The 25,963-nt window shown below is 34.4% G+C and overlaps 1 protein-coding gene across 10 annotated transcripts in view; it reads right to left on the reverse strand.

Annotated features, from left to right (window-relative positions):
* Positions 1 to 25,963, reverse strand: part of DMD (dystrophin) — a gene marked incomplete at its 3' end in the record, with an annotated part of 2,106,393 nt that overhangs the window by 645,642 nt on the left and 1,434,788 nt on the right. For all 10 annotated transcript variants that reach the window (XM_084788839.1, XM_084788837.1, XM_084788840.1 and 7 more), the window contains one exon: positions 21,654 to 21,886. In XM_084788839.1, coding sequence (XP_084644965.1) covers positions 21,654 to 21,886 — 233 coding nt within the window. The remainder of the gene's footprint in view (positions 1 to 21,653; positions 21,887 to 25,963) is intronic.

Genomic DNA, 25,963 nt, shown 5'->3' on the forward strand with positions numbered 1-25,963 from the left:
TCAGTATCTTTGATTTTTTTGTGAGTACTACCAACCAATATCTAATGGATTTGGTACATGGCAAAACACTTTGGGAAATGCATAAGTCTATAACCAAGGAATAGTTATATTTTTCCTAACAAAATATTTGTAAACCAATGAGGTATAAAAAAGACATAGAAAATATAGTTTTAATGTATAAATTTGTTTGGATATTCTATTTGTATACTTTTGCAAATACATTCATAAAATATACACATAACATGATGTGTATATCTAAAGAATTTTCTGGACCTTTCTTACAATTTTGTTTGTTTGTTTGAGACAGTTTCATGGAACATGGTTTGAACTCCTTATTAGAGTTGAGAATGACATTGGACTTATAACCCGGCTGCTTGTACCACTTTAGTGGTTGTTTATGTTGGCTGAGCTGGAGACTGAACCTAGGATCTTGTGACTGACAGGCTAGCAGTCTACTATTAACTGTGCCACATCTCTTGCTCTCTCACATAACAAAGCATTATTAGGATTCTGTGTAACAGTAAAAAATCATATTACCACTTAGAAAACTGTTAAATATGTAATATAATATTCTTTGTAGGCTCTGTACTATAATAGATATGTAGGACTTATCCATCTTGCTAATTGTAACAGTATAAATTTTATTAGTACATTCCATGTCTTTACACCACACAATAGAATTTCAAGAAGCAATCATTATTATTGGGATGAGTGTTGAGGAAAAATTCTAAAATCTTTGGCTCTTGCATGACCAGGGTGGCTAAGTGACTGCTGGGGTTTATGGTGATAGTTCATAAGTCCTATATTAAGGACTGAAAAGATGTTACAAAAAACCCATGCCAGTCCTTCAAATATTTTAAGTGAAATATGGCTTTTTCATGATTTTCTTGTTGGTCTTTTGATTTGCCTATATAGTTTTTCATACTTAGCAGATGTGTTGGGGGTCTTATTATTTCAAAATATAAAATCTGGTGATCCCACAGCATATATATTGAGGCAAAATGTAAAATGCATCTTTTCAGATCCTCTCAGGTTATGTATGCCATTATAAGTGTGATTGTTTCCTCTTTCTCTAATTAAAAAGCTCAGCTGCAACACAATATACATATTGTTTCCTAACTTTACTTCGATATGTGAAATAAATTTAAATGGATAATATATTGATAATCAGTGATCAGTCATAATTTCTCCATTGAAGACTATATTCTATATCCATGTTGCTCAATATGATAGCCACGGGTTATTGAACATTTGAAATGTGGCTAGTACTAGTAAAGAAGTGATTTAAAGTTCAGGTTCACTGAATTTCAAATAACCACCTCTGGCTAGTTTCTACTGTATTGGACAACACAGACTCATGGTGTTAGTTAACATAAGTGGTTGTTTTGGAAGTTACCTGAGACTATAAGAAAAAATACAACTATAGATAGTATGATTCAATTTTTGCCTTACACTGCTGTTGGTGACTTCTATAATGTAGTACTGGACTGCAAAATAACCAAAGTCTTTTATTACACATTAATAGTAGGATCATCCCTTTACATTTATACTTCCATGCTATTTTTGTAACAAGAAAGCCAAGATGACAGACTGAATAAGAATATTTAGATACATTAATATGGAGTCAAAAGGAAAAATATTACCTGTTAGTTCAAATTATCTTGGCAGGCATAGCCACTTGGCTACTCAATATCCATTATTTCTTTATTAAGTAAAAGAACCCAAATATTATTCAGAACAGCTAGGTCTTAAGAGTAGGTCACTGATTTTCTCATTTTGAATTATGAATATAGAAACTCATGATAATAAAGTACTCAATCCCCCTAGGATCTCCGGCAGTTAGGAACAGTATGGAGTAGGTCAATTTCTGTGTGATGATGCCAGAAAGTTTTTGCGTTCCTTAGAAATAGAGCAGCACTATATAGAACATGTTCTTACTTGGACCATTTTGTCACTCATTTTAAAACACAGACATGGTGACTTCAAGCAGAATATCTGGGCAGTGGAAAGAAAGCCACATTCTGAAGGTGGCTGAGGGTGGAGAAAAGAATTTGGGGTACATGGTTTTATGGTATTTTCATAACCCTGGGATGCATTATTCTGTCTATTTTACCTTGGCAGAGTAATAATGTCCTTTCTAGGTAAGCCACCTCTAGTGATAATTGTGTCACATGCATCCAGCCAAAGGCAAACTTAAGAGTATTAATTAGTAGGAGAAACATTTAGATTATAAAATTATTAGAGTGTATAGATTTATAATTTCTTTTTCTAAATGTAGTAAATTTGCTTCTCAGAAACTTTCAATCATTCCTTGACCAAGAACAAACATATCATACTGAATTTAACAATTAAAATAATCATAGATCTGTTCATTAAGATGAAGTTCAATACATATATTCCTTCATTCTGTTTTGAAGGAGGTTTAAATTTATATCAAGTTGTAAAACATTAAGATTCAAATGGCAACATCTGAAAAAAAATGGGTCAAGGAAAAGGAAACAATTTCACAAGAAACTATAGTTAATGGAGAAAATAGCTTTTCACAGCATTTTTATTTAAAAGATGAAGATTAATATGATAAAGATATATTTCACAGAAAAGTCACAAATCCATCTCTAAAACTTCAACACTCTGAGCAGTTTATGTCTACCCCGTATTACTCCTCATTGCACTCGGGTTGAAGGATTGTGAACTTTGTCTGTGATTTGGTCACTTCATTATTGGATCTTGAAGAAATTCACACCTTGAAATATCTGAATGATTTTTACTTAAAATGTATTGATCCTAAAATAATGTATATTCTTATTTTTAGGTTACTTTTTAACAGAAAAATGATCCTTACAAATAGCTTCTTTCTTGCATCCATTTTCTCCAAATACTATCACCTGGCACTAATAGCTATCCTCTTCTAGTACCTAACACCTATTATGTAACTTAAAAAAACTGTGTACGCCTAAGAAAATGGTAATTTTGTATGTCTGTCATCTTTCTCATAGGACACTCAAATCAATCTCTGGAGGCTTTTTTTTTATTATTTCCTATGCTATGAAATCACCAAAAGGTTTGCTTTAATAAAGTTGCTACATATGATATTTCCCTTTCCTCATAATTTAGTACATAGTTGAAAACAAGAGCATGAAGGAAGGGGTCAAGTAAAGATTATCCTTTTTTCTACATTTTTTAAAAAGAATCAACTTAGTTTATCTTTAGTAGTCATCCTTTTATCCACAAGGCACATGTTCTAACTTAAACTAAATAAGTACTAGCTTTTCTCCACCTTGAGTGAGCACTCATCACATATTATCCTATCACAGCTGCTGTTGAAATTGAGACAGTACAAACTATCCTCAGTTTCAGGTTTGTTTTTTTTTTTGACAATTCTACAGAGTTTGCTCTCACTGTAAATCATGGTAAGTTCATTATGTGATTTTTTTTCCTTCTTTCTTCAACAAACAACTTTCATCTTTTTACTTAAAGAAAGTATTTGTCTTCATTTGACAAGATCAAATTGCTAGCATCACTAAATTTTAACTTTAGGACAATTTTTAAGTGAATGGGGCAGGGGAATGTTATATGTGGATAAACACTATAGCATCAACAGAAGATTTGATCATCAACATAGCTATCAAAAGACCAACAGGAACAGATCATGGGCAAATGGGACAAAGGGATAGCATAAAAGCTGTGAATTGGAAAGCTGGCAGGAGATTCATCATGGCACTCAGAAGAGTGACTAATTGAAAAGTACAAATAATTTAATTTTGAAAATTTCCAGTATAACTTTACATCATGATTATCCATAGGTAACTTAAGACATCTAAATTAAAACTGTAAATGAGAACATACTAACGTATGTTGTTCCTTTACTCCTAATCTCTCCATGAATTTTATTTTTCTTATTTCTAGTTGCAAGGTTTACTTATGAGACTAGAGGTAGATATACATAAAATTAGTACTGTGTCATTAAAGTAATCATTGCAATGCCTATTCTGCTTTCATAATTAAATGGAAAATACATAGTTGTGATAAAACCTTTTGATTCTTGAAATAAATAATACATATTCTTTCCTTGAATAAATCATAAGAGATATATAATTCTTTCATGTTATGTTACTTGTTTATGCAGAATATAAAATACAAAGAGGATCTGAAACTCCGTGTGTATTATTAGCGTTATATTCAAAGTTATTTTAAAAGCTGAAAAAAATAATTCTAATAATTTTAAAAAGCCAAATATTTTTTCAATAGATTCATAAAAGGCTATGAAAGCAACTATGATTGCCATGGAACTTACTGATCAATTATTGAAGTTACTGATACGAAAAAATTATTCACACATAACAAAACATGTAATTCTCACTCCCACAGTACAAAGTGAAAATCATCCAGATACAAGGGAAGAAAATAAAAACAACTCAAATTTATCTTATATGAGAAGAAGATTAACATATTTTGCAGTCATTTATTCTCATGTATATTTGGCTAAAATAATCATAGTCTCTTATTCTTTGTGGTAATGACTATATTTTGCTAACTCTGTTTCCCTTAAAGAGGTTATATTCTACATTTACGAGATTATAGCCTTTTTAAGTTTGAATGCCTGTGAATGGAAACATTGAGCTGTTAGTAACACTGATCTCTGTGGCCAAGCATGCAAGAAGAAAGAGATGGATGCAAATGCAGTCTTATCAAAAGTCTTTAAAAGGCAACTGATACACATTTGTGGTGTCTATGTGGAACTGAGGATCTTTCACATGTTAGGAAAATATTCTAGCATTGAGTGGCAGCCCTGGCTTCCTTCCTATCCCTTAAAGAAAAAGTGTTCCACTACTCACTATTTATCTTAGTATGTGCTGAAATTTGCTAGAGTCCAATATATATTATATATCACACACACACACATATATATATATATATATATATATATATATATATATATATATAAAGATAAACAAGATATAAGAAACCACATATTTTGAAGTCACAAATACCAATGCATATCATTGTATATTTCAATTCAATTGAAATTCTTGAAAGAAGGTATAATAAAAACCATGTACCTAATATAACATTAACTCTAGATACCCTAGGATTAAGATAAAAAAAAAAACCTTACCTCCTAACACTTTGTAAAGTGGACATTAGCCACATAATACAGGATAACTACACTATAAAACAGAGACTGAAACATCAACCAAAGACAACGTATTATGTGGACCTAGACCTTCTGCTCAGATGTAGTAGCACAGTCTCTGTGTGGATCCCACGTGTGGAGAGTAGGGACTACTTCAGACATGCACTCTAGCTACCAAATTTAGATCACTTCCCCCTGGCAGGACAGCCTTACCAGGCTACAGAGTAAGAGGTTACAGGTAGTATAGATGAGACTTGATAGGATGAGGTCAGATGTTAAGGGAGGAGGGCTCCCCTTTCTGAAGACTAAGGGAGGAAGGGAGAGGGAATGAGGGAAAGAGGGAAGGGGGATCAGGAGAAGATGAGGGAGGGGGATAAAATCCAGATGTGAACAATTTAAACTGCAGAACAAGCAGGTAATTTATATTGCTAATCCCACTATAGGAGAATAGCTCTGAGACTGGCTGAGACATGAATGTCTAGGCATAGACAATGCTTCCTGTTGGCTACAGAACCCCCTATGAATCAATACTAGTCTTAATTCAAGCTTAAGGTGAAACATAAAAAACCAAAAGGCAGCAACTAAAATTTAGAATATAATAACATACTCCTTTCAAAGATTAAATTAGAAAACACAAAATTGTCCTTATCACTTTTTTTGTAGGAGTTAGGGAATACCCATCTTTGAAAATGACAAAAATTATTTGCTGTAAAGAGACCCTAGGCTGAAGCAAAAAACATATACATTCTGATAACAAAGGCAAATTTTTTCATTGGAATCCTACAAGTTTTTCATGGAAAATATATTGCAGTAGCTTTTTCTGAACTCATTTAAATACCACAATTCAATATTTTATATTTTGACAGAAAATTTTACAATGAATTGAACTGAAATATTAAAAATTTGTGTATTTGTAATTGTGACTTTGAATGGCTTCATATAGGTTATTTATCTTTAAGAAAATTTTGTATATGGTATTTAAGTTTTGCTACTTCTCAAGTCTCTGATGGAGTAGAAGACCAGATAGTTTAGTCTTACAATTAAGCTTAGTTGGGAAGGGGTTAAGATGCTTTTAGATCAAGATAGATATCTTAAGTTAAAAGAGATGAGATATGATATATATTGATTTTTATTCAGAAATTTACACCCAACAAGATAGGAAAAATGTTTACTTCAGGTTTGCCAAATATAAATAGCCAAATCATTATGAATGTAACATTCATATGATTCCTGATTGTCTCATGCTTCTTCCTGCTGTATGTAGGTTATTTTATTCCTGTGTAATATTATAAATGTATACATTAAAAAGAAATATAATAAAAAAGAAAAAAGAAGAATATGTATATGATATAATTTCCATATAAAGCTTATAATGAATGTTTTAAGAATTCTGTTTTCCTGTGTATTTGGAACTAGTGATTTTTCCATTTAAAGAAAGATTACTTTTTTCATCATATTACTGATACAGACATCTTTATACCTTCAATGAAGATAATAGTGAATTTGGCTCCCGCTCGATAAAGAAAGAAAAGTGAGTGAATGTGGAGCAGTGATCCATGGGTTAACAAGCTGTTCATTTGTTGGAAGATAACTGAAGCAAAAAATTTGCATATCTCTTGGGCCAGAAGAGAACATTATTTTTTGCAGAATGCAAACTATAGCTACTGCATATGCAAGAATAGCATTCTTTGCTATGTTGTTTCATAAGGTTGTACAGAAATTAACTTAGCTGATAAAGTATGAGTAGTTGTTTTATTAAAAGAAGAACAAATACCTGAATAATCAATCTCCTTGCCTAAGATGCTCATCATGCAGCATGTGAAATCTCTCAGATAATCACAGATATAATCAGAGTTTAGTTCATCGTGTTATCATTTTTCTTATAGAAAAAATAAAATTTATAGAGAAAGGAGTCATATAAAAAGAAATTTAATTTTTTTAACTCTAGATTTATCTTAGGACAATTCTAATTACTAAATGACCTTAGACCAATCTACTAAACTATCTATAACTTTTCTTAATTGTTCAGTAGTGAAAAGTGTCTCAAAGATTTTCTACCAGGATTTTGGCATTAGAACAAACTCAAAACCACCATTTATGCTGGGAACAGTGGCTCACAACTGTAATCACAGCACTCGGAGAGGCAGAGGAGGCAGATCTTTGAGAGTTTGAGGCCAGCCTGGTCTACAAAGGAAACCCAGGACAGCCAAGTTTACAAAGAGAAACCTTGTCTCGAAAAACCAAAACTGAAAACTGAAACAAAACAAAAACCAACTAATATTATTTTAATTCCAGGTCCTTATTCTACCAAAACTTCTAAATATAGTCACTGGAGAAACTTTTGTCATCAAACTGTGGCTAAGCCTATTTAACAAACAATATGAAAATGATTATGGAATTTCTCATTTATGGTTTCAAAACAGATATGGTCAGAATTTAAAAGTAACAACAATTTCACTAAGGATTTTGGTTTTTACTGACGACACATTTTACCACACGCAAGTAATTATTTCCACTTTCAATATACACTGAACCCACAAAACTGCCTAATCTTTGGATAATGGAATCCTCTAGGTAATTGTGTAAATATGTAGTTCAAAAATAATTCTCAAACAGTACTATTGTAATCTTTCCTAGCTTGGCCAACTTGTCTCAAGTCCAAACTTGAGGTCTTATTACAATCTAAAAGTAACAACTGGAGAAGTGGCTGTCTCTGACAATGTTGCTTGCCTTTGGATCCCTTTACCCTAACTGGGTTGCCTAAAAGATGTGCCTAGTCCTACTGCAACTTGATATGCCCAGGCAGGTTATAGCCATGGGAGGCTTCCTTTTTCGGAGGAGAAGAGGAAGAATGGATGAGGGAGTAGGGGAGGTGAGAGGGAGAGACTGGAAGGGAAGGAGGCAGGGGAAACTGTAATCAAAATGTAAATAAATTATTTTAAAATATGTAAAGTACCTTTGCCAATTCAACTCTTTATTCCATACAATTGCTGTGTTTTGGATTTATTCATAAATGACCCTGAAAGCCTGCCCAAAATGACTTGGAAAACACTATAATTACAACACACATTCATATATCAGCACCATAAGTAATAACTATCTGCCTAAATCTTATTTATTGATTGCAACATTAGTTTTCACTGTAAGAATTTTCTTTTTTGTACACTACTCTCTTCTTCATCTCTTTCTGTATTCTTTCTTTCCCTTCCTCCTTTTATGTTTCTTCCTTAATTTTTTCCTTTTGTTTTCTTGTCCCTTGTCTTCTAATGGTCAGATTGAATAATAATTTATAGGGAAAATTATCTAGACATATCTTTCTTCTCATCTAAGATCATATAAGAAAGGTAATCTTATTAATTATTATTAAAATAATTTTGTTTCCAAGCAGTTGTACTTATACATGTTTTAAAAAGGGAACAGCATTTTAATCAGATTTTTATGATACTAAAATACACATTAAAATCCATTTATGTTATTATTTTGAACTTTTAGGAAATGGCTTCAGTTTCATTCAATTTATATTTTAAAGGCTTAATTTGCATATAATGCATCTACATTCCTTTGAAACATAGTCTATTTCCAAGTCTGAATTTTATCAGTAGAGCTGCTTAGTTTTACAAGTGGACACACTTTCATATTTTAATAAAATTTTAGTCTCAACTTTCACCTTCCTTAGCTAACATAATTCACTAAAGAAAATTATTTGTATTTACAAACTCTAGCAATCCCTCATTTCTTTTTTATGATAGGATACATGTTTAAGATGATAGAATATATTTTTATTAAAATGCTCGGCATTATGCAAATACAATTCTTTTTAACATTTTTATTATATTGTAGACTATATGAGCTTCATTCCATTTTGCTTTTAATGTTTAAACTTCAAACCTTGAAACCTCATCATTCTATAGTAACTATATTTTTTTAAGGTTTTAAAAGTTATTTTTAATTTTATATAACAGAAGATTGCCTTTGCTCGGTGTACAAATCTATATCTGACTAAATGTAAGGTACCTTCAACGACTACCACATCCAGGTATAGAACTTCTCATTATGATCTCTTCTTGTCACTGCTCATCTGCTTGATGTAATCTTATTTTCCTATTTCTCATTCTCTTGTAATGGAGTGGAAAACTTATAGAATCAACTAACCAGGCCCATAGAGGCACATAGAGATTGAAATGCCAACCAAAAGGCATGGAATGGATGGACCTAACCTTCTGAACATATGTAACAGTTGTACATCTCATTCTTCATGTCCTCCTAAAGCAGGAGCAGAAGTTGACTATATTGCCTGCCTTTGGATCCCTTTCCCCTAACAGGACTGGTACAATAGAAGATGCATCTAGTCTTACTACAATCTGATATGTCAAAACTGCTTGATATCTATGGAAGGTCTCCCCTTTTCTGAGGAGAAAGAGTGGAGGGGTTAACAAGGCAGGGTAAGTAAGAGGGAGGAATTGGGTGGAGAGGAGAGAGGGGAAGTGGTGACCTGGATGTAAAGTAAATAAATGACTTACTAAAAAGAAGAAAAAAAATCAGAAAACCACAAATAAATGACTTAATGAAGCAACTTAAGTCTTTGAAAAAACAAAAGCAAAGCTAACTCAGGCCCATGAAAGTGAATACATAAACAGTAGAGCAGAAATTAATGTAACAAAAAATGATGCAAATAATCAATGAATCTAAGACTTATTCTTGAGGAAATAAAAAACAATCTACACACCTCTGGCTCAACAACAACAACAACAACAACAACAACAACAACAGCAACAGCAACAACAACAGGCTCCAAACTACTGAAATCAGAATTGAGCAAGAAAACACTACAATAGACACCAATGAAATTCATACTGTTGTAAATAGTATTAAATTAATATTAAAACTAGTGATTGACATGCCATGATTTGATCAGCTAACAATTAACTTGTATAACTTACTTATCCTAAACACCCTGCAATAGCACTTTCAAAGTATTGGAAGTAAACCTTGTATTATAATTGAGTTATATGGGTACAATAACTCATATTAGAGAAGAAATATATATAATGTGGGTGAAGAATAAACTTACATCTGAATTCTATACCACTGTATCTAGAATTAAACTTATTTTGCATCTATATACAAAAATTCTGTACCAGTGAATTAAAAAATCCTTGTGAGTGACAACTGAGGCATTAAGTTGAGGAATAGATTCACTAATCTCTCTCACATCGCTTAGTCTAACCTTGTTTTTTTTCTAAAGTTAAAGCAACATGAGATAAAAAAAATGTAAACAGACCCATAACAAATATGTTTCTCATTCAAAGCATCACATTTACCAACAAATTATTTTAATAAAATTAATAATGAATTTAAATAAAGTTTAATGTAAATTTGCTATACCCAGGTACTAAGTATTGTGTCAAAGTTGACAAACAAACATGCTTAAAATGTTTATAGAGTGTTTTTACATTTATTTATACTTACCTTAAACTAGAGGCAACCCATAAGGCTCTCAATTTGGGAATAGGTAAGTTATGTTATGTCCAGGAAAAGAAATCATACTTAGTACTAAATATGATTGAAATATCAATACTTGTGGCAACATGGATTGATCTCAAGTGCTACTGTATGACTGGATTTATATGACTTCTAAACAAATGAAATTCTAAGACATAGGCCATCCATTATTTCTGAAAATACAAATTTAATTGTAAAAATATATGATGCAGTTGATATGATTGTGTACATAAGTAACCAAAAATTTCTACCAGAGAACTCCTACAGCTGATAAACACCCTAAGCAAAGTGGCTGAAGACAAAATTAACTAAAAAGAACACCAGTAGCCCTCTTGTATATAAAGGATAAACAGGTTGAGAATCAAATATAGGGAAGCCACACCCTTCACAATAGCCACAAATAATATAAAGTATCTTGTTGTAATTCTAAGACCTATTAAGACCTATATGACAAGAACTTCAAGTCTCTGAAGAAATAAATTGAGGAAGATATTACAAGGTGGAAAGATGTCTGATGCTCATGGATCAGTAGGATTAACAGAGTAAAAATGGCCATCTTACCAAAGTCAATCTACATATTCAATTCAAGCCCCATCAATATATCAACTCATTTCTTACAGACCTTGAAAGAACAATTCTAATCTTCATATTGCAAAAAAAAAAAAACAAAAACAAAAAAACAAAAAAAAACCACAAAAAACCTAGACTAGCTAAAACAATCCTATACAATAGAAATATGGGAGGTATCTCAATCCCTTACTTCAAGCTATACTACAGAACAATAGTAATAAAAACTGCATGTAAGTGGGATAGAAATAGATTGGTTGATCAATGGAATTGAATTGAAGACCCAGAAATAAACCCACACATTTTACAGAAACTTGATTTTTGGGGAGCCAAATCCATACAACGGAAAAAAGAAAGGATCTTCAACAAATGGTCCTAGTATAACTGGGTGTTCACATGTAGAAAAATGTAGAGATCCTTATTTGTCACCCTGCATAAAACTCAAATCCAAGTTGACTAAAGACCTCAACATAAAACCAGATGCACTAAATCTGTTAGAAGAAAAATTGGGGAAGATCCAGCTCATTGGTACAGAAGACAACTTCCCAACCAGAACACCAACAGCTCAGGCTCTAAGATCAACAGTTAATAAATGGGACCTCTTTAAACTGAAAAACTTCTTTAAGGCAAATGACACTGTCAATATAATGAAATGGCAGTCTACAGATTGGGAAAATATCTTTATCAATCCTTCGTCCAACAAAAGGTTAATATCCAAAATATATAAAGAACATGAAACCTTAAACAACAACAAACAAATAGCCCCTTTAAAAATTGGACACAGAGCTAAACAGAGAATTTTCGATAGAGGAATTTTGAATGCCCAAGAACCACTTAAGGACATACTCAATGTCTTTAGCCATCAGGGAAATTCAAATCAAAGTGACTCTTTGATTCCATCTAAGATGGCTAAGATCAAAAAATCAAGTAACAGCATGTGCTGTCAAGGATATGGAGAAAGGGAACACGCCTCCATTGCTGGTGGGAGTGCAAGCTTGTACAACCACTTTGGGAATAAATCTGGAACTTTCTCAGAAAAAGTACCTTAAGATCCAGTTATACAACTCCTTTCATATATCTAAAAGCTGCTCCTCCATACAACAAGGACATTTGCTGATCTAGGTTCATAGCAGCCTCATTTATAATAGCTAGAATCTGATAATAATCTAAATTTCTCTCAAAAAAGGATAGATTTTAAAAACCTGTGGTACATTTACACAATGGAATACTACCCAGCTATTAAACATAAGGAAGTCATGAAATTTGCTGGTAAATGGATGTAACTAGAAAAGATAATCCTGAGTGAGGTAACCCAGACCAAGAATGACACAAATTGTATATACTCAGATGCCATACAGTACAGGATAAACATAGTACAATTCACAGACCCAAAGAAAGTAAGTAACAAGGAGGACCCAAGGGAGGACGCTTAAATATCACTCAGAAGGGGGAATAGAATGGAGAGTGGAAGTGGTTGAAGAGAGAAGTAGTAAAGGGATGAGAGGTAAATGAGGGTAATAATACCTGGGGAGAGTGGGGAATAGAGGATAGGGAGTTTGCAGAGAGAAGAGAAACGGCAGAGGCACCCTTTTGACAATCTAGAGACCTAAGAATAGAGTAGGAGACTGAGAGGATATGAGGATGAATCTGGCGGAGACTCCTAGTAGCAAGCATCATGGAGACTGAAGAGGACACCCCCTAACTAGTCAAGACTCCTAGTAGATGGAGCAGAACACCAACCCACCCACAAGAGCTTCAATCCAAAATTTACCCTGCTTATAAGATGTGTACATTTATAGATGGAGCAGAGACTGAGGGAATGTCCAACCAATGCCTGGCCTAAACTGAGACCTACCCCGTGGAAGTGAGCCAATCCTTGACACTGTTAAGGATACTCTGCTAAGCTTGAAGACAGAAGCCTAGCATAGCTGTGTCAGTGCACTGAAGCAGATGCTGAGACTCAAAACCAAACATTGAGCAAAGCAAGGAGTATTGTGAAAAAGTGAGGGAAATAGTAGAAGGACCAGGAAGTGAAAGGAGCTCCACAAGAAGACCAACAGAGTCAAATAACTAGAGCCCAGGGTGACCTACGGAGACTGAAGCACCACCCAAATACCATGCATAGACTGGGCCGAGGTCCCTTATACAGATGTACCCAATAAGCAGCAAAGAATTCATGTGGTTCCTATAGTAAGTGGAGCTGAGACTGACTCTGACATGGATTCTGATGCCTGCTATTTGCCTGTCAGGCCACAGGGGAAGAGGATGTGTTCAGTTCTAATGTGACTTGCTGAGCTTAAAACATCTATCCAGACATAAAAACATCTTAACCCTTAATCAAGCTTAATTGTAGGACTATCTGGTTTCAAACAGAGACTTGAGGAGTAATAAAACTTAATTACCATAGTATACTGGAAGTGTAGGTTAGCAGCTTCCTAAATGAAAAAAATGACCGAGACAAGTTTGCTGCCTGAACAGTCACCCAAACTATCTATAACATTGGAGCATATTGCTTCTTGGCCTTTTGGATAAGATCAAGTGTAGTATCTGTTCTTATAAGTTTAAAATATTTAACTTTAAAGTTCAATGTCTAAAGGTACCAAAAGCTAGCTCATTCAAATAATATATCCTTGTAGCAGTTTTGAAGCCAATATTTGTCTTCATTGAGTGATTATGTTCTTGTATGAATCTTATAAATTCAATACTAAATGATCTTTGGGACATATTGTGTCTTGTTACATCACTGTACCTAACTTATAAATCATAACATACCTCCAAATTTCAGTATATTAAAAATGGAACCTCATCATCACATTTCATTCACATTATCCACCAATCAATCTACATTTATCAGAATTTAAATCACTAAATTAAATGACACAGGTAAATTTTAGTTGGGTTAACGGCATATAAGTTATATTTATTTGTGGTCAAGATAATTCACAGTTGAGGTAGTTTTGCTTATATACAGAGAACCATCCTACAATAAACCGCATTTGCTCTGTTCTCTAACATGCTCTGCATGTTGTCTCCTTAGGTCAGTGGACATTGATTACTTACGGGTTGCTCAGCATCTTTGTATTCATTCATTGTCAATTGATTTCAATTTCCTTGATATAAAATTACCTTAGGCTAAACGTGAGGGATTTTGCATTTTTAAGGTTCTCTGCTTTATTCTTTTTATGTTACTGGTGTGACCTAAGTAACTCAGTTGTTCTGTATCTTTGGCTGTAGCTTCAGAAGTCACAAAGGATGAAGAAAATAATGTATCATAGGTACTTAAATAGTTCCTGCTACTCATGTGTCCAGACATGTTTAGGTTGTTTTCTTTTTCTACTTTTTATTCTCTTACCATGATGCTAATACTCATATTTACATTGCTTCATTTAACCGCTTAATGATTTCTGTTACTTGCACCCAAAGAACCCTGACAGATAACAAAGCAAATTATATTTTCTGATATTATTTTCCTGTTTAAAATCATTTAAAGATGGCCATCACATGTCAAGGCTCCCAAAGAAGTCTGTTTGGCAAGGGGCTCACAATTGTCAATCCTTACTTTTATCTATTCAGTCTCATCATTTTCTCATCATACAACCTCAACTTCAGTGACATCGTTTTTTAAATTTTTTATTAATTTACTCTTGTTACATCTCAGTGGTTATCCCATCCCTTGTATCCTCCCATTCTTCCCTCCCTCCCATTTTCCCCTTACTCCCCTCCCCTATGACTGTTCCTGAGGGGGATTACCTCCCCCTGTATATGCTCATAGGGTATCAAGTCTCTTCTTGGTAACCTGCTATCCTTCCTCTGAGTGCCACCAGGTCTCCCCATCCAGGGGACATGGGCAAAGGTGAGGCACCAGAGTATGTGAGAAATTCATATCCCACTCTCCACTCTACTGTGGAGAATGTTCTGTCCATTGGCTAGATCTGGGTAGGGGTTTAAGGTTTATACCCTGTATTGTCCTTGGCTGGTATCTTAGTTTGAGCAGGACCCCTGGGCTCAAATCTGCCTATCATAATGTTCTACTTGTAGGTTTCTAGGACACTCTGGATCCTTCTACTTTGCCATTCTCCCATGCTTCTCTCATCTAGAGTCCCAATAGGATGTCCTCCCCTCTGTCCCAGTTTCCTGGTAAGTGAAGGCTTTCGTGGGACATGCCCCTTGGGCTAATATGCAGATATAAGTGAGTATATACCATTTGAGTCTTTCTGCTTCTGGGTTAACTCACTCATTATGATCATTTATAGCTCAATCCATTTGTCTGCAAATTTCGGGAATTCCTTGCATTCAATCACAACTTCGGCAACAAATGGCTTTCACCCTCTTTGTGTAAAGAATATTTTGTACCTTCTGTTTGTGCTGTCCACATTTCCTCTAAATGATTAATTCTAATCTCTTCTTCACTGTTTGAATTAACTTCTTGAAGTTATTCCTGATTGTGTTATCTTGGTTTAAATTTGCACTGGAGTAAGCCCTGAGATTATCACCCAAATAAACCAAGGGAAGTATAAAGCCATGTTTTTAACAGCTAAGAATCTGGACCAGACTCTGTGAGTTTAAATCACATCACAGTCTCCTTTATCTTTGATCTTGGACACAGTATTTAACTGTGTATTTATATTCATTTTCTTGTATTATTGTAAACATTAGATACTACACAAGACACATTTAGATAAGTGACTGATGTATTATGAGTGATAATTATGTTGTGGCTATTATTCTATACTGTATCTGTCGTAGTCAGAATGGGATCAGTGCCTATAGGCTCATATATTTATTTGAATGCTTGGTTGCCAGTTGGTAGACTGTAATAATTAGGAGATGGTATTGTTGGAGGAGATGTGGCTTTGTTGGGGAAGTGTCTTACTTGAAGTGGATTTTGGAACCAAGTCTTTCTGCCTACTACATATGGATTGGGATATGAAGCTCTCAGCTCCCTCATGCCTGTCTGCTTCCCACCATAATGACAATGAAATAACTCTTTGAAACTGTAAGTAAGCCTTCATTTAAACACTTTCTTTAGTGTGAATTGACTTAGTCATGGTGTTTCTTCACTGCAATAGGACAGTAACTAAGACAGTACCGCTACAGTGTTATTTTTTTCCCATTTCAAGCCTTTAAAAGAAATTATTCGCTATACTTCCTGATTGTAGCCTCCTTCCTCATCTCCTCCTGGTGTCACCCTCCCCTTTACCCTGTCTCCCCTAGACCTCAGAAAGGGGCAGTCCTCCTCCCATCTTCTAACCTTAGCCTATCATGTCTCATCTGGACTGCCTGTATCCTCTTCCTCTGTGACCTGACAAGGCTGTCATGCCAGGAGGAAGTGATTAATGAGTGGGCACCAGAGTCCATGTCAGAGGTAGCCCCTACTCCCCATATTATGGGACCCACAAGGGGGCTGTGCTGCCTATCTACTACATCTGAGCAGAGGGTCTAGGTCTTCACCATGCAAAGTCCTTGGTTGGTGCATCAGTCTCTGCAGCCCCTCTAACCCAGGCCTAGATTTGTTGGCTCTCTTAGTCTCCTTGTGGAGCTCCTGTCCCCTCCAGGTCCTTCTATTCCCCAACACTTCAACAAACCTCCCTGTGCTCCACTACAAAATTTGGCTGTGATTCTCACCATCTGATTCCATCCCCTGCTGAGTGGGGTCTTTCAGGGGCCCTTTGTGGTAGGTTCTCTTCCTGTTCCTTCTCTTCAACTGCTTCTGATATCCGTTCTATTTGCCCTTTTGAATGAGAATTAAACATCCTCTCTAGGATCCTCCTTGTTATTTAGATACTTTAGGTTTGTGTATTGTAGTGTGGTTACCCTGTATTATGTGGCAAATATCTGCTTATGAGTGAGTTATATCCGATGCTTGTTTGTGTATTGCAGTGTGGGTACCCTGTATTGTGTGGCAAATATCTGCTTATGAGTGAGTTATATCCCATGCTTGTCTTTCTGGGTCTGTGTTACCTCACTCAGGATGATCTTTTCTAATTCCATCTGTTTGCCTGCAATTTTCATGATTTCCTTCTTTTTAGTAGCTGAGTAATATTCCACCTCTCCGTATTCCAATTTTTTATATGCATGACTCCCTATATATCATGAATACAGTGGTAGTAGTTCAATAAAAGCATATTTTAAAAAACTGTCTCTATCATCTTCACATTTGGAAAATTACTAAATTGCACTCCCAGTATACTCAGGTATTCGATTTTATTCCTTCTCAAGGCTTTGATGAGGTTGAAGACCAGATAGTTTAGTTTTACCATTAAGCTTAGTTGTTTAGTGGTTAAGATGTTTTTAGGTATAGACAGATGTTTTAAGTTGATAACAATGAAATATGATAGATACTGATTTACATTCAGAATTTGAGACACACAAAGATAGGAAAGATGTCTTTTTTCAAGGCTGCCAAATACAAATAGGCAAAATACTAAGAATGTTACATTTATATAATTCCTGATTGTGTCATGGCTCTTCTTGTATTGGGTAGTTTATTGAATATATGTGTAATACTATAAATGTATATGTAAAAAAATAAAAAAGTTAATAAAAAAACCAAAAGCCCAGAAAAGCATATTGAATTAATATCTTAGTAAATGTTTATCTATAAAATATTATAGTTTAAAAACCTTTCTTGGAATGTTATCTCATTTCTCACAATTAAGTATTAAAGATGAGTATGTTTTTTAAAAAATAAGTAATTAAATTCTTTATTTCTTATAATAAAATCCTCTCAGAATTTACATTTCTTCATTGTCACAATTTTTAAAATATATTTTATTAATTTATTCATATTACATCTCAATTCTTATCCCATGCCTTCTATCCTCCCATTCCTCCCTCCCTCCCATTTTCCCCTTACTCCTCTCCCCTATGCCTGTGACTGAGGGGGACTTCTTCCCCCTGTATATGCTCATAGGGTATCAAGTCTCTTCTTGGTAGCCTGCTATCCTTCCTCCGAGTGCCACCATGTCTCCCTATCCAGGGGACATCACACGAACTCTGGTGCCCCATATTTGACCACGTTCATTGTCACAATTTATATTTTCTTATTGTCACCAATTTCTCTCTTTCTCTTTCCACTCTCTGTCTCTGTCTGTCTGTCTGTTTCTCTCTCTCTCTCTCTCTCTCTCTCTCTCTCTATATATATATATATATATATATATATATATATATGTGTGTGTGTGTGTGTGTGTGTGTGTGTGTGTGTGAGAGAGAGAGAGAGAGAGAGAGAGAGAGACAGAGAGAGAGACAGAGAGAGAGACAGAGAGAGAGACAGAGAGAGAGGGACAGAGAGAGACAGACAGACAGAGAGAGAGAGAGACAGAGAGAGAGAGAGAGTTTGTGGATATGAGTGTGTGTATATATATGCAAATTGATAGATGATAATATATACAGATACACTATTTAGACCCATTTTATTCATTAAAAGAGATTAATTCTAAAAATGGCAAGAATTGAAAGTATTTTTATGAATTACTTTTAATATAAGATAAAGAAGCTAGAAAAATATTTACTATTTATTAAGAGAAGGCTAATACTGAGAGTCTCCCTTAATACTCTCCCACTGTTTTCCTTGAGACAGAATCTCTCATTGAACTATGAGTTAACCAGTTCAGCAAACAGACTGACCAGAAAGGCCCAGGGAGCCTGTGTCTGACCTTCAATATTGTGATTACAGACATGGACCATCATGTCTGGCTTTTAAAATGTGGTGTTGAGGATGAAAATTCAGGTCTTCCAACTTGCTCAGAAAGTAGTTTATCAATAGAGCCATTTTCTTAGCTCATAATTTAAAAAATGTATACATACATACAATTTATAAATAATGTCTTTTGTCCTTAAGTATTGCTCTTGGGCAACAAATTAACTTATAAATTAAGTTTGGAAATATATTTATATATCTTTTTGAAGAATACTGAGTTAAGCGATCTTTCTGTAAAACATTAATTCATTTGGAGAACTATACTACTCTGCATGTCAGTGTGTTCTCTGAAGGCTGGATTCAAAACCCATCACAAATGATTGCTTTCTCTTTTCCATGACCACAAAGCAACAGACTTTTGTATGAAACTATAATGTCAATAACATGATTTAAATATTCTGAGTATTGTAGCTTTCCAGAGTTTGCCATGGAACTTAATATTAATTCCTAATACTGGTTGAGTACTCCCAGTAAACAATACAAGTCAGAAAACATTTTCATACACTACCCTATACAATTCTCACAATAACCTCTCAGGCTAATAGTTATGTGTACAACCGACAGATTGGTAATCTGATGTTTAGAGAAGTGGAATAACTCATCCAAGATTTTACAGCTTTGTGACTGAAGCCAAAGATCCAAAGTCTGCACTTTAAAAATTATAACATGCTGCCTCCTCTAGTGAATTATATTCTGTGAAATGCTGATATAATGACAAAATGTTGATAAAATGATATTTCTGCATTATCCCTGTACAAATACAAAATATTCATCAAAGTGCCTGACCTAGACTATATATACAAATACATATACATCACTAAATGTTAACTATAGTTATAGATATTACTATAGACAATGTACATTGGAAGGAGGGATAGAGGCTTAAGAATCATGAGAATTAGATCACTTTTCTAGTACCTACTAGATGTATGAGGCATCTTTTAGCCTCATCTCCTTTTCTTGAAAAATAAATGTGGCTGTAAATACATGTTATAAAAAGGTATAGAAAAACTCATATATATAATATGTAAATCTTTTATTATACAGATATTCATCACAATGTGGTAAACGTGAATGATTGGGTCTTTTGAGTGCTCTCATTCACAAAGATTACAAGAATGAGTTGACCACAGTCATCTCATTTGTAACTAAGTAGAAAAGTCCACTATAGTTGGTTCTTAAGAGTTACTGGGTACTTTTTAAAAATTGTTTTGTTTTGACATAGATTTGGTCTTCTTTGCAATGGAGGCTGGTCCAGAATTAAAATTCTTCCTGTGATTACTAACCACCAGATCTGCTTCAAGGTAGTTTAAATGCTACTTATTGTTGAATCATCAAATTAATTTTATGAATTGCTAAAGCACCCCTAGCTCTGACTTGCATCTTCCTTGATTTTCAAAAGAAAAAGAAGAATGAAAATTCTGTAACATCCAATTTCATTTTGGCAGTTTGCATGGGAATGATCCCCATAGACTCATGTGTTTGAGTGCTAGGCCCATAGACAGTGGCACTATTAGGAGGTGTGGCCTTGTTGGAGGAAGTGTACTATTGTGGAGGTGGGCTTTAAGGTATCCTATGCTCAAGCTAAGGTCAGTGTGGGACACAGTCTTCTGCAGCTGCCTCTCAGCTTCTTCTCTAGCACCATGCCTACCTGCATGCTGTAAAGCTTCTTGCCATGACTATAATGGACTAAACCTCTGACCTGTAAGCCAGCCCTATTTAAATGTTTTTTAAAATTAGTTGCTATGGTCATTGTGTCTCTACACAGTAATAAAATCTAAAATGCATGTTCAGTAAAATTTACTGTTTGTTAATAAATTCCTCAATATTTTTACATGTGAAATGATTATGGTGCATGCCTTTAATCCCAGCACTGCAGAGGTAGAGGCAGGCAGATCACTGTGAGTTTGAGGCCAGCCTGGTCCACAAAGTGAGTCCAGGATGGCCTAGATGACATAGACAAACCCTGTCTCAAAACAAAACAAAACAAAACAAAACAAAACAAAATTATATTTCTTACCTATGGAGAAATATAAAAAACAAATACATAGCACAGTTGTAGCATCTAGTTAAACCATGTTTAGAGCAACTCTTGAGTTTCTAGCTGGTCAACAACTAGAATTTCAACAAACAGATCTCAGTGAGAATGAGAAATGAGATGTTGTATTATTAAAATGTGTTTATTTGAATATGGTGGGGCATAAAACCTAATATTGAGATCCAGGCTATTTAAAATATGTTAGATTTTGGTACTTGTCTTATTTATTTCCAACTCTCGTTATCCTTATCATTTGAGGCATGAAACTGGCACAGACAACTCAGAAGAGTGGATAATAAACAAGTCCCAGATTATTATCTTTGTCTTTGTAACATGTTATGGCTGCATAGTGCCAAAACAAATAGTTTAAATGTAACCAGCTCCATTGAGTTAATTGTTTCTTATCAAAGACAATTAAAAAACAGTTATTTACTGAATTTAACTGAGCCACCTCTACTTGTAAGGTTTATGTGTTTCACCCTCACTTTCTTCTCCTTTAAATTAATGTTACAAGAGATAATTCTTATTAATTATTGTCCTTGATCATATTTACATATTCAGGTTGAACAGAGCAGAGTAAGTAGTGTTTGTTAACAGAGAAAAGGTAGCTTCAAAACTGGTCATAAATCATAAAGGAGAGGGAAGTGGCAAATGAAGCTATCCACGTTAAAGAAAAAACTCTGACAGATTTTCTACTTATAGTTTATCCATACCTTCTGTTTGATGATCATCTCATTGATGTCTTCCAGATCACCCACCATCACCCTCTGTGATTTTATAACTCGATCAAGCAGAGAAAGCCAGTCTGTAAGTTCTGTCCAAGATCGGTTGAAGTCTGCCAGAGCAGGTACCTCCAACAGCAGAGAAGATGGCATTTCTAGTTTGGAGATGGCAGTTTCCTTGGTAACCACAGGTTGTGTCACTAGAGTAACAGTCTGACTAGAAGCTGATGTTTTGAAAGAAAGAAGAAAAAAAGAAAGGAAATATGAGAAACTCAAGCAAAAGAGACAATTTCAGTAACAATAAATGAACATTACTTGACAACCAACAATTTGAGTTAAGATTTCTGACAAAATATCTAACAATTTGTATACTTTACAAGGTAATACATCATAGAATGTACAAACATGTTTAATAAACTTTACAGATATTTTATCTTATTTTAATACTTTAACCAATACTTTAATTTAAATACATTCAGTAAGAATCATATAGATTGAGAAATTTATAAACACAGGGCATGTCCATATAAGATTTATCTACTTATTGTTCATTCAAGGGATAAAAGGAAAAACTAAAGATTATATAACATCATATTTCTGACTTTTAATTTCCTTGAATATGAAAATTACTTAGTAGGAAGAAACTTTGTATTCCACATTGGGAACACTTGGCATTTTATCTTCTCTTTAAACAATGAAGTAAGTAACAGTGAAGAAAAAACAAGGTATATTATTGTTGAAAAGTGATAGCTAATAAAACTTTTCTTTTGTATATGAAACTCTATGTCAAGGTCATTAAATCGTAAATTAAAGTTAATAGTGTTGCATATTTTAACGGATAAGATGTGAAGTCTTAGGGTGAGACAAATGTGTAAGAATCCTGCTGTCTGCCTTAGGAACTCTGAGACCTTGCGTAAGTTATTCAACCTCTCTAAGCTTTAGCTTTTCTCCTCAGTAAAGGAAGAAAAATGACAGAGTCAATGTCACAGGGGAAGCTGTGTAAACTCAGTGAAAATATAAGTAAAGTACACATAGAAAAGAAATGTCACAGAATATTATTGTTGCTGCCATGATCATCTTCAGCATCCTAGTCATTATCACAATATTAGTAAGGTGGTAATCTCTAGTCTTATTGTTGAGTATTATTGTTTTATAAAAATCTTTGTTGGTTACAAAATAATTTTTAAAATATAGTGACAAGTAGTAGATACGGACTGGAAACATTGAAAATTGGGTAAAATTTGGTCTGAAGTCTGTGTGATATCCTTTGTTGATTGAAGGGAGCCAAGTTGAATTTGCTCATATGAAATGAAGCCTCGTAACAATACACTGAGGGGGGGTCATAAGTTAGTGACAACAGGAAGTAATAGTTAATCTGCTTTAAAAAAGATGACAGCTATGTTATATACAGGAGGGAAGCAGCAATGAAACACAGGACTATGCACTTCAGTAGGGAAGCATTCCAAAATGCTGGAAAAGTCATCTGAGTGGAAGATCTCATAAATATAAACATGGGGGCTATTCAAAGAACATGAAAATAAAGATGTGCACATTTATACTCCAAGGTATATTCATTCATTTCAGTGGCTGCATTACTTTTTATATTTTCAGGTGGTCTCCTCATTGAGAAGATGCTAGAGATGCTTCTTTTCTTTCTAACCTCTCAAGAACATCCAGAACCCTCAGAGACAGAAGAGTAAGGCAGAATGAAAGTGTTGAAGATGTCAGAAATGAAGCATAATAAAAAAGCAGTACATGAAACACTAGCACTGAATAAATGAAGAAAATATTGTTTTTCAACATCGTGTCACTACTATGCAGGCATTTCTGTAAAGAAGAGAGCCTAATCTGAAGCAGAAATATCATCCTGTGATTTATAGTAGAGTGTTGTTTATACCCTTGCACACTCCTGTCCTTACTGTAAATAAGGGATAAAATCATAAAAGGAATAACAGCCAAAGGTCTGGATCCTTGGAGAAATTTCATAGGTAGAGTTGAAAAATAAAAATGTACTGACTTCTGAGCACCATAGAATAGACTGACAAAATTTCAATGTTATATAGTGCTCCTTTTTATTATTATTTGAAATGTTCATATATGATGTTTTAACAAAAACAACCCCTCCCATTTTTCTTCTCTTCCAAATTCTGTCCTCCCCTCAATAATTTCTTCTTTTCAATATAAACTGTTTAAAAACACAGAGATCATCTGTGCTGCCTGCATACGTACTGGTGTAGGATGATCTACTGGAATATGTGTATACCATCAGGTGTCACACACCTGAAAAGTGTTCTCAGTTTCTATGTTCTCTCCCTCCCTTTCCCCCTTCCTTCTCTTGCTTCCTCTCTCTCCCTTTTTCTGAAGCCATCAATTTTCCATAGCTTCTCAGCTAGTGGTGACCATTTCCCTACTTCATGTAACTTTCTGGAAGGGAAAAGTGTAGAATATGTCTAAGATTTTTGCTATTTAGATTATTGTAACTATATTGAAAAATGTTTACTGTATTTTAGTTTGTGTGGACATATATTACAAGACTTCTAAATCTGCTACAGCAAATGAAAATGCAGAGATAAAAATGGTGCAGGGCAGGGGAAGCAAATGAACTGACTAGCTCTATTTTCTCATATCTGTATATCTCTCCAATACAAACTCCAAGCAGTGGCTCTCTCTCTAATTTCTTCTTTTGAAAATAGCTTAAATGAGAGTCAGTGAGATGTCTCAGTGAGTAAAGGCACTTTTTTGAGATTTACGAGACTCTGAATTTGGCCCTTGAAACCCACATGGTGGAAGGAGGACACCTACTCTGAGGAACTGTCCACATTCATTTGTTTGTCAGTGTTCATTGGTTGTATAGTAGCATCACATTCGAGAATCTATATTGTGGACCAAACTTGACCCTGCATCCTCAGATCCCTAGTCAGTTCTTCTGCTCCCTTACTTCTGTATCATACAATTAACATAGGCCATAAGACAACTGTGTGACTGTTCACATGCTTGGTGCTTCCTTTAAACTTTTCTCACCCATTTCCATGAAAAATTTCATTTCCTCTTCAACAATCAAAGCTAAATGTATTCTTTTGAGGGGTATCAGGATAAATATGTAACAAAAATGTCTCCATAAAGCACTCTTGGATCATAAACATCTTATAGTACTTAATATTTTCTTATTTAAATTATCGTATCTATAAGAAAAAGTGCCATAGGTGTATTATTTATAGTCTTCATGCTGTATAGTCAATTGCCCAATTATGAATGTAGACCCTTCTATTTTTTATCATTTGAGCCACATTTCCTATATCTCTCACTCCAACTCCTCTGCTTTGTTTTGTCCTTTATCTTCACATATTTAACTATTTAAAGTTTCCACATATAAATCTTATAATCCAACATTTTCCTGCATATGGTTTATTTAACTTAAAATAATGTCCTTCACTTTTATCTGGATTGAGGGAAATGACAGCACCTTTACGAAGGTTCTAAATGAAACACATATATCTAAAGCTTAAATACTAAAAATTCTAATACTCACATGAAAAGTTCATCTTTTGGGGTCTGGAATATCTTACTCCATATCTAGCTCCATAAATGTACCTACAAATTCATTTTTATTTTACAGCTGAGTAACATTCCATCATGTAACTATACTATATTTTTCATTGGCCATTTATGTGTTAGTGGACATATATGTTGTTTCCAGTTCCTGGCTATTATGAAGACAGATGAACAAATATCTCTGTAGTAGGATGCAATGTCCTTTCAGCATATGATCATGAATAGTATAGCTGGATGTTGTGATAGATTAATTTACAGTCATTGGAGGAAGGAAACTCTAAACTGATTTCTATAGTGCCTGTACAAATTTCCAATCCAACTGCTAATTAATAAGTTGCTCCCTTATCAGGGAAGCTAGATGGTAATTAACACAGAGATCTAGAGCTGTGCAAGGCATAGAAAATAAGTAAGGAATTTTGAAGCAGCCAGCCTCAAGCAGAATATTTTAAAAATCACTTCTCTTCCTTCAAGAGTCAAGAATCTATGTGGAAGAAGAGGAAGAAAGATTTTAAGAGTCAGAGGTGGTAGATGACTCCAACGAAACAATGTTTTCCAGACACAGTGGAGTAGATGCACATATGAACTCACAGAAACTGTGATAGTGTACTTAAGATCTGCAACAGTTCAAGCCAGTCAAAATCCCAGCATAGAGAAAGGGAAGTAGACACAAAGTTCCACCCATAACCAAGAAGCTATTTGCAAACAATACATGCTGGAAAAGAGAAAGACAGTTTTCTTCAATGCAGTGA

Source organism: Acomys minous, assembly GCF_964271855.1.
Source record: "Acomys minous genome assembly, chromosome: 7".
NCBI lineage: Eukaryota > Metazoa > Chordata > Mammalia > Rodentia > Muridae > Acomys > Acomys minous.